This window comes from Bos indicus x Bos taurus, chromosome 14 (assembly GCF_003369695.1).
Source record: "Bos indicus x Bos taurus breed Angus x Brahman F1 hybrid chromosome 14, Bos_hybrid_MaternalHap_v2.0, whole genome shotgun sequence".
NCBI lineage: Eukaryota > Metazoa > Chordata > Mammalia > Artiodactyla > Bovidae > Bos > Bos indicus x Bos taurus.
In genome coordinates, this window is record NC_040089.1 from 72,597,669 (window position 1) to 72,611,372 (window position 13,704).

A 13,704-nucleotide genomic window follows, 5' to 3' on the forward strand; every position below is an offset into this window, starting at 1 on the left:
AGTGGCAGAAACAAATTAATGTACATTTTTATTAGGTGTTGTATCTATTTAATTGACTGTCAAAGTGATGAGAAGTTAGGAAATCATCCAAAAGAGAGGTCCATCTTAGCCCAACAGCTCACACATTAGGTAGGTTTGCCCTGTCAGTGGGATGCCTTTAGAAAACACTAATAGCTTCCAGCTGGGTGGAAAATCAAAACCTTTGGGGTCTGACAAAACTAGCAGATTTGAATTTGAAAGCAGAGCTAATGCCTCCATTTTATTTTTTACCACTCGCCCATAAAACATTATTTTCCAATATGTCAGCCTCATTTGGTGGCCAGTGGTCTGAAATTGAAAGTGGAACAAGCAAGCGGAGAGATCTGGACATTAGTGAGTCCGCCCTTTCAAGCTGGTGTGCCACTTTGTGGACGGGTCTCCCCTAAGAGCAGGGGGGTCTTAATGACCATTCATCAATGCTCGTTGGCTGATCACTGAGTGCCTTCCCATTCAGTTTATCAAGTCTTGCACATAAAAAGTCAGAATCAGCCTTCTTCAGCTTTGTTAAAGGCAACTAGGAGTAAAATGCTCCTTTTGAACCCATTTTGCCCTTGTTTTTTCACTTTGTTAATGCAGCCCTGCTTAAATGAGTGCTTTTATTGGGTCGGTTAGAATATCTGAAACTATTAATTCTCTTGTATTGAATAGCTGGTGGCAGACCAGAGCAGATGGGGTAGGAAGGTATTTGGTTGGGTGTATTGCTTTCAATTAGGATCAATGAGGTTTCAGCTCCTTTGAATTAACTCACTTAATACCCACTGTGTGAAGTCACAGTGTATCACAACAGCCTGCTCGAAGCAAGTGGAAAGTTGAGAAGACCTGTGGAAAAGCTTTAACTCAAACTCTCCCTTCCCCAGTGTAGAGAGCTTTCATTAACCGCAGTGTCAGAAGATTCTTAGTCCCTGTTGGTAAGTTAGGTTTGAACTAAGGAGAAGTCTCTAAGATAGGGATGGTCTGTTTTGGAAACAAGTGAGAAACACCTTAGAGTAATAAAATGCTGTAACATCTTTCTAATGAGCTAAATATATTGTCAAAAATTTATGTATTATTTTGGGAGCCAGGCATTCAGTTGTTGACTAAAGTTACTGATTTGGAAGGTGATTTTCTTAGATGGCCCTCTTTAAAATAATTGCCCTGAAAATGCTCTGTGTTCTTAATTAAAAGACATGCGTTAACATGGCTCTTCTAAGGATGATACTTAGCGGTGAAGTCTTTTGTTTTGAATATATTTTAATTTTTAAAAATATGTTTCCTAGTGGCAATTCAAGACAGTGTTTTGCATCAGAGAAAACTTAGATATTCTTTTTTCCCCACTCATGTATATAAATGGATTCATCATGTTATTGATTATCTATTTTTGTTTTACAATTTGGATTCTAGAGATCTTGGCTCCTTGTACTCTTTTTTTTTAATTAAAGGGAAAATTATTTCTGTTTAAGTAAGTGTATAGAACTGTATATCCAGGCTTCCCCATCCAGGGAGAACTGCCAAGTGAGGTTGGTGCTTTGCTTGCCTCCATGGATTAAAGGGTAAGAGGAGGAAACTGGTTCCTGGAGAAAATGCTGAACTAGCCTCAGGTGTGCGCACACTCTGTGAGGCCTGTTCTGCAATCAGACTTCTAGGTGAGAATCTCCAGGGATCCAGGTTTTGTTGACGTGGATCAATTTAAAGTGGCAATTACTGTAGTCAGATAACAGCTTAAAAAGCTTTTTTACACATAGAAAAGATACATAATCACATGGCATATGGAAGTTCAATTTTCTGAGCTGTGGTATAGGGACTTGCAGTGTACCGATATTAAGACCCAGTTTTTAAACCGGATATCATCCAGTTTTATTCAAGTGTATTGCATTTCTGTCCTGTGATTTTCTGTTTTAGAAGTGATTCACCATGCATATTGATGAAAGTTGGGTTTCCCCACTGTGAAAATGTTCTCTTTCTAACTTAGGTATGGTATTAAAAAGAAAAAAATCAGTGCCATGTAGCATTGAGTGGCTTAAAAAAAATGCTCTCTTTAAGAATGAAAACCTACAGATTTAGAATGCTGAATTTCATAAAGGTCCTTACAGCAGGAGTTAATTGATTATCACACTCATGCCTGCTATAAAGCTTTCTGTCATAAGAATGTTTGAGATCAGTGCGTAACTGTTCTGAAATCCATTACACAGAACCTCATTACAAGTGACATCTAACTAAGATGAACAAAAAGATTGGCCTCATAAATAGAGTGCAATATACTATTAGTGACAGAATGGAGTAATCATTATGAATTGTAGTCTTTTTACAAGTTGTCTCTTGACAGTGATGGATTTTTGAGGGGTTCACTAGATGAAACGGCACTTCTTATTGGGGGGCTGTAGAAGTTCTTATTGATTGGCACTGTTTAGCAAAAATGATCTATTTTTAGTTTGTGCAGGGTATGTGTGTGCGCGCTTTGAAACAGGTTGTGTGCATTCTTGGCTAGAGGTATAGGAAGAGGGAGGAGGCAGAAGTCAAGAGTCACTGCCTCTGATTTCAGATGGGTTTGTTTTTATGCTTTCTTTGAGGCAGCAAGTAGGGGGAAAATCAGTCTGATAAGGGCCAGAAGCATATGGAAAGGGTAGAATAGGCACAGGACGAGCTGAAGACTGTGAAGGCAGGGCAAGAGTTAAGGGGGATGCTCCTGGCTGTCTGTTCATTGAGCTTGCGGGCTGGTCAGAGGCTCCTGAGTGGAGTTGTTTCTGTTTATACTGGATTGAACAGCCACTGGAAAGGTAAAGCCTGAGGGCTGTGTCTCATCATGTGCCGTGTTGTTAAAACAAACACACAGAAACCTAGGAAAGATGTGCCAGTGTTAAATGGAGGAAGAGTTTTAGAAGTGAACAGTATTTTCCTTCTGCCTGGCATTTTTGTGTGTGCAGAAAAGGCACGCAAGGCAGGCAGGCATATGTTTCTCCTATGAGGCAAGGATGTTTTACAAAGGACTAAAGAGGGACTGCTGAGAGGAAAATAGCCGGGTTTAGATAAAGCACTCTAACAAAGGCTCGTAGTTTTATATATCATGGTGTCCATTAAAGCTTAATAGGGAAGAGTCCATTGAACCTGGCTGGGTATGTGTTATTCATGGGAGGGATAAACATTTAAGAGCGTGCAAAAAAAATCAGAAAGCAGGAGGACATGATTGTTCAGCTTTTGAAAAGGCTTTACAGTGAAGATTTTGTTTTCATCTCCTATGGATCTCTATGCAAGGTAGAGGAGAGTAAGCTAAGCATGTTTGGAGCATATCAACGCAGGGATCCCAGGGGGTTAAAAGCACGCTGGTAAAATAAAGTGGTCTGCTTCTGCTCCTCCAAAGTGTTCTATTTTACACACACTACTGAGAAGCTGACAAAGGGAATGCTTCTGAGACTTGTGTTCCGTCTGATAAACTGGCACAGTCTACAGGGTCTTGGAACAGGTTTTTTATGCTGCTTTGGATTTCCAGTTCAATAAACAAGCTTCGAGGTCCCTGCCTCCGTTTTTTTTTTTTTTTTTTCTTAAATAAAGTGCCCAATGATGGGGGTTGTTAACCTATGAACGTGTAAGGGATAGCTCCCCTTGTGAGCCGTGGGAGGTGTGTGTGGCGGGGGGGGGTGGGGACGAGCAGGTCGCCTTTCTCTTCTTTCCGGCAAGATAAGGGTTAACTTGCAAGGGGCTGAGGGGGGGTGGTGGTGGTGGTGGGGAATGAATTATTCAGCATTTAGCTTATCATTCTGCATTTTTACTTTCCTGTTCTTGGGTACTCTGGAAGTTGCGGAGAGAGGGCCAGGGGGTAAGGGGAGGCCGGGGTGGCCCACACGTCCCTGTCATTGTTCTGCCTGGAGAGACGGGGCTGGGTTCAAGGCCACATGTGCTCCTGTCATCATCCACATTTCTGCTCCAAGTGCAATCCGGAGTGTCAGCTCTCCATCTGTCCCCGCCTGGCAGGCGCACGCGCCCAGCACCCCGCCTCGGGCTCCGGCGCCCCAGCCCCCCTGCCGGCCCCCCTCGCTCTGCCGGCCCCCGATTCCGGGACGGGAGGCATGAGCCCCGCGCGCGCTTCCTCTTAGGAGAGAGAGAGAGCCACTCTCGGTGAGGACGCTGCATTCAGGAATGCCCGGTGAGTGAGCCCCGCTCCGCTTTCTCTCTGTGGTTTGTCAAAGGAAGCAGGCTTACTTTTCATTACTGCTCGGAAAAGAACCTTCTGCCCACAGCGGGCTGTATCTTAAGGTGGGCAGGCAGAGGCTGGGGCAGTGACTGAGGTGGATGGTGGCGTTAAAAAAGAGCCATTAGAATCTAGGTCCAGAACTCCAAGGGGTGGAAGCCTCGCCTTTAAGACATGGGAGGTGTGTTTTCAAGACTGAGGGCAAGTCCAGCCACGTTATCTGTTGGCCAGAGCAATTCACTCGAGGGATTTAGCTTCAAGTAAGAAGGATGTTTTCTGCTGTGGATTTCGCAACTGTCATCTGTACCTTGTGTCCTGGACATTTCATCTGTGGTGGGAGCGTGCAGATTATGATGGAACCCTGGGATAAGGTCTCTTTCGAAAACTGTTTATGTCAGAGAAAGTGAAGGGAGCTTTAGGGACTACCGATTATTTCAGTCTTGTCCTAAATTACAGCGCTGAGATGTCATCAGGCAAATAATTGAAATCGGTTAATTAAAAATAGAAAGTCTGCTGAATTACTGATGCTGTTGTGGTCCTGGAAATTTAATGTATGTTAATTTCCTCTGAAAAATATTATTTTTGGAGCCCAGAGTGTTTCTGTGATCGTTGCCAGTGAAGGCTCTGCTTGAGAACAGAGAAGCTTGGTAGAAGCCTGTCGGGGCAAGGGTGTTTCTGTTATTCTCAGGAACGATCTGGACTGCCCTTTGCCTACTTTGAGTAGTAGATCTCAGATTAAAAAGACAAGGCAGAGAGAGATCCTCCAGCTGGCTGATTTGTGTGGGTTTTTTGGGCAGGACCGACAGAAGAGGCTGCGCTTGGTCACAGGGTTTGTACACCTCGCAGATGGTGTTTTGAAACAGTATCTGCCAGTTTTCTGCAACCACGGTTGTGTGTAGGTATCGCCAGTTGTTTGAAGAATGTTTTTCCCTTTAGGATGTGTCTTGTAAGTGCTCATCAGCGAGGATGCATTTGTGACCGAACTGCACCTTTTCATTAGTTCTGTGGACGAGGGATGTGTGCAGCTGAAATATGGGAAAAATCAATTTTAAAAAAGACAATGACTGAGGTCTCTGAAAGGTCATTTTAACTCTTTCAGCACTCATCTTGATTTATATGCACCAAGCAGCTGAAGATGTCATGTGCATGGAGTATGTGATATGGAAGCTGTGTGAAAAAGTGCTTGTGTTTTTTTATTTAGCCTGAGTACTGTATAGTTTCATCTGATTTTTATGTCATCAGTCAAATCTAACTTGTTTTTATGCTTTTAATAAATATGTGTTAAATGATCTGATCTGTCAGCATTTTGTAGAGTCTGTATTTTGTTTTGGTAAAACAGAACCGCATAATAACCCAAAGCCATTTGTGAACGATGACAAGTGAAAGAGATTAGGTAGGACCCTTGCTATCCCATATTAATTACATGATTTTAAAGTATTCTTTGAAACATCCTTATTTAAAATGCATTGAACCATATTTAAGGTTTTAGAATCATTGATAAGTGTGTTTTAGTCATTAACATCTGACTGGTTCTGAAGCAGTAACCTGAAGTGTAGGCAGTGTTTCTCACTCTCTCTTGCTCATCAACTGTGTTAGAAAACCTTGTACTTGGATGCGGAGAACATATTAACAGCTGTGACTACGAGCTTGTGCCAGAATGGTGATACTTGAGCAGTTCTGACACTTGGTTATTTTTGACACCCATCTGCATTTTTTAACCACTACTATCAGACGGATTACCTCTTAATAATGTTTTTAGCATATTTTTGTCCATATATATGTACTTATATTAATGGGCATTTTTACCATCTGGGACAGATTTTTTACTTTTAAGTAAGACAATATGTGTACAAGATTAAAAGGACGTATTTCTGGTAATCTGGTATTGTCACTATCCTAAATATATATTAACATTTATCATCATCCTCATCACTGTTATCTTTCTTCCATAGGTCAGGTGTCAGAATTGGCTCCTGGTTGTCCAAACTTGGTGTAACAATTCTCAGATCTAGGACCTTTTTCATAAAAATGGGGGGATCCCTGGAAATAGATGTGTACAAACTGAATTTATTCAAAGATATACCAGTCTGTGGGGATGGGTAGGTAAAGTCTTAGTTTCAGGGCTTTATAACTTTGTCCATTTAAAAAAAAACAAAAAACAATGCACTTTAGCTATTGATAGCATGCTATTTCAAAAGGAACCAGGAAAAGTCGAAGAGAAGGCCATACGTGCTTTTAAAGAAATAGATGATACTATTTTTATGATTTAACTCAATATAAGGAAATATCATTTTACTGCCTGTCACTTACTAACAACCAGATCCTTGTGTTTAAGGGAAGAAAAATGTTTGCTTATGAGAAGGCTAGGAGACTCTGGGAATTACAGTATTTCAGGAGGAGATGGCTCTGAGCTTTCTGAAACATTTATATTTTTATCAATCTTGGTATAATATTATCAAAGAACATATGCTGACCTACAAAATACTTTCAGGACTGTTGCCTTAAAAGGACAATAAGTGAGCACAGTCTGTGTAGCCCAGAAATAGTGCTGTTCTTTCAGAAGATGGCTAGCATTAGGTCAGACCACCCTTTCTCAATGTTCTCAATGGTCCTGCTCTCCAGATGTGACTGGAACTTTTTTTAAGTTCAAGTTTCCAAAAAAAAAAAAAAAAAAAAGGTTTGTTTTCAAAATCTGGTTTTACTTAAGACAGCTCCATCCTGGAGTGCATTTCATAAATTGCCCACATATTTTTCTTAGCAGAGAACTTAACTGGCTGTAATTTTTAACACATGGCCACATCATGTGATATTTTCAAAACACTTACACATAGCTTTAAGAAGGTCCCTGCAGAAATGATCCATCCTCTCACAGCCGGCCCTTTTTTTTTTTTTTTTTTTTAACAGCATATCTGCATTTTCCATTTAGGAGAGCTATATATTATTAGCTTACATTTTTGGGTAGTAAAACAGTACATTGCTGATTGTAAAACATGGACTTTATTATCTGCTGAAAATTGATTTGGCATTTATAGCCACTGTGTACTAGACTGTTTTTCTGTTTTTAACATCAATGCTTGCAAGCGATGATTTGTGTAAGAAACAGAAATGAAATTGCCATGGACAGACAACTGCTAGTGTCCCTAGTCAGTGAACTTTTGGATAATGCACCTGGTTATTATTATTTTTTAATAGAGGCGTCTAAATGCTGTTGTACAAGAACAAGAAACACAGCAGTCCATGCACTGTCTCTGTTTTGCCTTGCGAGTTGATTTGCCATTGTTTTAGGCTAACTCTTTGCTGTAGTGCACAAGCCTCCTGCCAGCTATTAAAGACAGCTATATCAGCAGCAGATATCCAATTATAAATGTAGATTGTGCAGACATTACTTTTTCGTCACAAGCATCTAGAAGTTGCAGCTTCTTTTCAAACCCTGGCACCAGTTCCCTTTTTCTTTTTAAATTATTTTCTGTTAATATTTCTGAACATTTGACCTTTTAACTTCTATGTATTTTAAAATAATATTTGGAAATTTTTACAAGGCATCTTCCTGCACAGCTAATAATAGTCTATTGAAAAAAAAAGATATTTTTTAGAATAAACATTTGCTTAGTAGGCATTATATCGTCCAGAAATGTTTATTAACTGTTTCATCACTACACTGATATTTGAGGTTTGCACAGGAGATGCTGTAAAAACCATATTCTGAACAGACTTTGGAATCATCAAAGGAACAAAATACATTTTAGAGCCGGAAGATTGATCTTGAAAGTGCCTTCAGTTTTCAGGTGTTGAAGCTGAGGCTCAGGTGCTTTTGTAAAGTAAGTGGATTCTCGCAGTTGCCTCTTTGTACCACGCTGCTTCTAAATCACACGTGCGTGTTCAGTCACATTGGCATCTTGGTGTCGGTCCTCCTCTGTTGGCTTTTCCGTTCTACCCTGGATTGCGCTTACCATGTGCTTTCTCCCCGTCTACTCCAGGGCTTCAGGTCCATGTTGGGGGAAACTCTGCAACAGTAATCACTTGACCTGTGGCAAAGGTGTGCCATCAAATGTACCTTATAGTTGTTTGGAAGTTAGAGAGCCTCAATACGGTTAATTTTTGAGCATTGAGCAGATCGAATGATCTTAGCAAGGTTGTGACGACTGAGGGCATTCAGGTAGTAGACTTCTATGGGTTGCTGAAAAATGTACCAGGGCCAAATAACTATGGTTCAGTCTCTCCCCATGCCATGCCTTCAAGGAGTTTTGAGTTCTTATGCTCCAGGCAGAGAAGTAAACAGAAGTTGTGATACGGAATAGCAAGAGCTTAGAGACAGGTACAGGAGCCCAGAGGCAGGTAGTACCTGATGGGATTAGGAGCCAAGCACAGAGGGGGAAGGACATGTGGACCATGGGCTTATGGGTCTTGACTGTCTCCTGCTTCTCCAGATTGGATCTCTGTTAATGTTACTTAATTTTTAGTTTGCTGTTCTTATACTGAGGATAGGATACTGATTTTTGTTTACTAAGTTTTAATATCTGTGTGTGACAGTGGGTATGGCATTGCTCGAAAGCAGTTTCTTTGTGTACAATTGTGGTTCTTTGGTGGCTGACAGTATCTCGTGGAATACATCATTAACTTAAATGACTCATAACTTGAGAACAATAGGATTTCACACCTGACCAAGAAGCAGGTTTATCTGGCTGGCTTTCTCAAACAGCTGTTTGCATTAATTAATATTAATGTAAATATACTTTCTGAGAATGTCTAGCTTAATTATGTTTTTCAACCCATAGAGTTCCAATCAAAGGAAACAGGAAATCCTCTTAATCTCACAGGGAGTGTATAACTGCCATCTCTGAACAGAGTAAATCTCTGATAGTATAGTAAGCCTTTTATTGAAAGCCTGTACATGCCGGGCCCCAAGGCTAGGCACCTTGTATACTTACTAATTCTCACAGTTCTGCAAAGGGTTTCTGTGACCATGACGTCTATTAATATTGGAAACCCGAAGAGCAGGTAAATTAAGCATTTTCCCCGAGGACACATAGATGTCATTAAATGGCAGAGAAGGGATTCTCTCTGGTCTGTCAGCTGATATTTTATTCCTTTTTTAAAACTTTTCTTTGTTTATTTTCGGCTGTGCTAGGTCGGCCTTGCTGCACGCTTGCAGTTGCGGTGCGCGGCCTTCTCGTGGAGGTGGCGGCTTTTGTTGCAGAGCATGGCCTCTAGGGCTTGCAGGCTTCAGGAGTTGTGGCCCATGGACTCAGCAGTTGTGACTTGCAGGCTCTCGGGCTTAGTTACCTCGTGGCATGTGAAATCTTCCTGGACCAGAAATTGAACGCATGTCCCTTGCATTGGCAGGCGGGTTTTTCATCATTGGAACACCAGGGAAGTCCTTGTTTTCTGTTTTTTTAAAGGAAGGGTGAGTGTGTTGTGTTTGGTGAGAGGATGTTTTGTAATGGAAGCTAGATGGAAATGTTTGAAGAGGGATGTTTGAATTTGGAGTAGAGTAGCAGAGAAGGTGGAGTTCTCGGTGCTGGAAACTGAAAATGGAAAAGCATTAGCCTCAGTTGTCAAGAGTGATCTTGGGTAAAACAGGTTAGGAGAGTAGTTATTTCTCTGTGTATTTCTATGCTTGAGAGAATGCAATGGGGAGTAATAGGTGCCAGGGGACTAATGTCTGTGTTTTGAAAAGTCTAATAGAAATTGTAAATTTACTCCCTGATGAAGCCGTGTAGGTTAACTAAGATATCACCTTTCTAGGCTTTTGACATGAGGTAATTCTGGCTAACTTTTGTTGATCAGAACCTCAGATGGAGTATTTTCTGTGTTTTGGACGATAGTAGGAAAATGGAAATCAAATGATGTGTTCAACATATGGGCAGACAAAATTGTTGAATATTGTGTGGTTAAAATTTGTCATGAAAGTCACTCAGTTGTGTCCGACTCTTTGCCGCCCCATGGACTGTATAGTCCATGGAATTCTCCAGGGTAGAATACTGGAGTGGGTAGCTTTTCCGTTCTCCAGGGGATCTTCCCAACCCAGGGATCGAACTCAGGTCTCCCGCACTGCAGGCGGACTCTTTACCAGCTGAGCCACAAGGGAAAAATATCAGATCTCTTGGTCATGAGGCTGCTGGGTACCCATGTTCTGCCCCAGGAGGTTCTAGGCAGGCAGACTGTTAGCAGAAAATGAGCACATTGTAGGAAAGCACGTTAACTTTTTTCACCATGCCCCCCTCTCCTTCTAAAAAAAAAACCAGTGATTTAAAAATTGTGGGCGGTTTTCCCTAGAAGATTTTACTTCTGTTTTCCACATTTCTCTTTTAAGGGCTGAGTGATAAGTGCAGTCTGTAAAAAGTCTCACTTTATTAGAGGGATTCTTTTAATTCTGTGTGGTTTATTAACATCATACCGTGTACTTTGATGCTCACGCAAGAAAGTAAATTTGAAAGTACCAATGAGAACATGATGCTGTAAAGAGTTTGGCCTTAAGAGCTATGTAATTAGATAGGCAGAAATGCTCTTTAGGAAGAAGGGATGTTAGAGGGTGTCTTTATCATGTGTTTATGGCTTTAACAAGAGTCTTAAAGAGTTTGACAAAATAAACAGACCATTCTTAATAATCAGGGATGATTTTGATGGGGTGCTAAGTTATTTAGAACTTTGGTAAAGACAATCGCACTTCTGAGCATATCATTCCTTTACATTTGAACTTTGCATGATTAAAACTTCCCTGCCTTCCTCTGGACTTGTTTGGTTTAATGATGCTGGAGTTATTGGGAGGAAAATGCATAATAAAATTTGAGGGTCCTGTGGTAACAATTTATATATTCTTTCATTTGAAATGCTTAACATGTGTCCCGACAAAGATATGACTGGAACAAAGAAAGGCCTTGATTCTGACACTTTCCTTGTGAAATAGGCATTGTTTCCTCTTTATAATGTTTCTGTCTGAACCTGCGTACTCGCATTTATGGCAACATCTCATTTGAAAGGTCTGTTAATACTTATTTTTTTCTTTCTTTCTACTCTAGTATAGTTGTGTGAGACAGCCTAGAGACAGGAAAATATTAAGGAATCAAAATGAAGATTTTTTTTTTTGTCCATAGAAAGCACTTTATTTTCTTCCAGTCTTTCTGCAGTGTTCTTAATCATTGGTTTATAGAATATAGAATAATAGAAACCAAAGGTAAAACCTCACTTGTTAATTACCCAAGCATTCTCTTGTATACCAGTATTTGCTCGTGTGTGCTGTGCTTAGTCACTCAGTCATATTCAACTCTTTGAGACCCCATGGACTGTAGCCCTCCCAGGCTCCTCAGTCCATGTGGATTCTCCAGGCAAGAATATCAGAGTTGCCATGCTCCCCTCCAGGGCATCATCCCAACCCAGGGATCGAACCCAGGTCTCCCGCATTGCCGGCTGATTCTTTAGCATCTCAGCCACCAGGGAAGCTTGCTGGTTATGAAATATCAAAAAAAAAAAGGTATATATAGATGTGATCAAGGTTTCACAGATTTTTCAAGTTTTTATACAATTTAGGAGTCTTTCTAAAGAACTTTGCTGGAAAAAAAAAAAGTTATTTAACTATTTGCTACATGGAGGAATATCTTTCTGGGTGTTTCCCCCCCCCCTCCTTTGGTACCAACTTTTAGCACATCTTATTACCTTTTTTTTTTTTTTCCGTTTTTAATGCACTCCTTTCAGAGTCTGGAGAACTAGTTAAAATCTCTGAATCTGCTACTTATTCCCTGTTGTTTTGGGCAAGTAACATAATTTCCCAGGTGAAGAATGTCTTTCTACTTATTTTTCATTTTTATCTACATTTTACTCATACATTCTGGGGATAAAGCCTTTGGTACTTTGGTACATTTTGCTTCATATGTTCTGTGGGTAAAGCATATCAGTGTGATGTTAATACACCTTTTCCTAAAACTTGGAGAATCAAACCATTTTTTAGTGTTTCCCAGAGAGCAGAAGGGTGTCTCTTTAAGCCCCAAAGTTGCTTCTGTTTAGTTGTTTAAAATTTCTATGCCTGTTGGTCAATTATTTTGAGTGGCCCTGGTCTTTTAGCTTTCAGCTGTGTTCTTTATCCGTTTGTGCTGGACGTGCTGTATCTTTTGCTTTATGACTTGAGTTTATACTATAAACAATTAATATGTTGTGTTTATGAGGCCAGAGAGCACAGGACATGGGGAATGTCCATGGCTGAGTGTGAGTCAGACTTCTTCCACTTCGTGGTATCACCAGCAACAAGCAAGTCGTTTCACTCTCTGTCTGAGCGTCACTTTCCTTGTCTGAGAAGCAAGGATTCTGCTTTGCTGACTTTCGTTTTGCAGTATGGTGGTAGTGATTATGATTGTTCACGTGCTGTGTCTCCTTGAAAAGCAGAGTACAGAACTTTTACATATAAGCGGTAATGATTAAAGTCAGTGATACTCTCTGGACTTAAAACATAGGGGAGAGTTTTTCAGTCACACAGAAGGACTCTAGGGTGTTGTGCTTGTGAGTTTTGTCTATAGTTGGTAGAATTTTCTCTCCCTTCTGCCTACCCTCTCTCTGTTCCTGTGCCCACAAGTCCACCCATTCCAGTAACTGGCTAGCTTGAAAACCATATAACCAAACTTAGAATGGTGAAGTGAATGCTTAGGTGAAAATGTGGAAAGCCCATCTTGTTCTGTTTTGTGTTCCCCCAGATGTTAACTAGTGGCAGTTTTAATTTGTGGAGTCATTTTAGGTGTCTCTGAGACTTTTCTTCCTGACTGATTTTCATTTGTCTTAGCAGGAGACATTGCTCAGAGAGCTGAATTCTAACCTTTTATGTATTCCAGGATACAGACTCTTCACTGTTTAAAATAATAGACATCTTAAGTGTCATCAGCTCTTCTTGATAAAGCTGCCATTTGCTTTAAGATCTTGATTTCATAGTTCTAAAAATTCCATTCCAGGCTACCCATGAGGTAGGAGACAGAGAGTAAGGAATCAGCAAATGTTTGCTTAATGAATAAGTGAGGATGAGAGGTGGACTGGGATTCACAGGGATCTTAAAGGAAAGAAAGAATGCACAAAGCATGTTAAATATGGGGGGGAGGAAATTAAGTAAATCTTATAAAAATTTTTGGTAAATGGTATTTAATAATCAATAAGGCATTTTCTTTGAACTATGGAAAGATAATAAATTAATTTTTTTGGCCATATATAACTTTCTTGGCAGCTAGCTGCATATTAGTTAAAATTGCATGTGTTATAAATCTGATAATTTATCATGATCATATTTACTAAAAGTATGATACAATATATAGCACTTAAGCACTCTCTGACATAATTACTGAAATTAGAAACAAAGTCCAGGGCTTTTGACAGTTGTAATATTTGGGGAAATTAGTGCTTCCTCTACCTGGGTACTTGCCTGCAGTTTGGGAGGATGGGTGTAAGCCGTCAGGGATCCAGGAGACATAATGAGTAGGATTCTGTGAGCTGAGTTGCTCAGTTGCGACCCCATGGATTGCAGCTCACCA

At 40.4% G+C, this 13,704-nt stretch overlaps 1 protein-coding gene across 7 annotated transcripts in view; it reads left to right on the forward strand.

Moving 5' to 3' along the window:
- RUNX1T1 (RUNX1 translocation partner 1) overlaps positions 1-13,704 on the forward strand; it is a 155,755-nt gene that overhangs the window by 35,570 nt on the left and 106,481 nt on the right. Inside the window, exon 1 of one of the 7 annotated variants that reach the window (XM_027561579.1) lies at positions 3,822-4,156. The exons of 5 other annotated variants lie outside the window; for them this stretch is intronic. In XM_027561579.1, the coding sequence (XP_027417380.1) occupies positions 4,150-4,156 (7 nt within the window). In that variant the 5' untranslated portion in view covers positions 3,822-4,149. Of the gene's footprint in view, positions 1-3,821; positions 4,157-4,203; positions 4,573-13,704 lie in introns of those variants that run through there. One more of the 7 variants, XM_027561583.1, reaches the window with a different exon arrangement.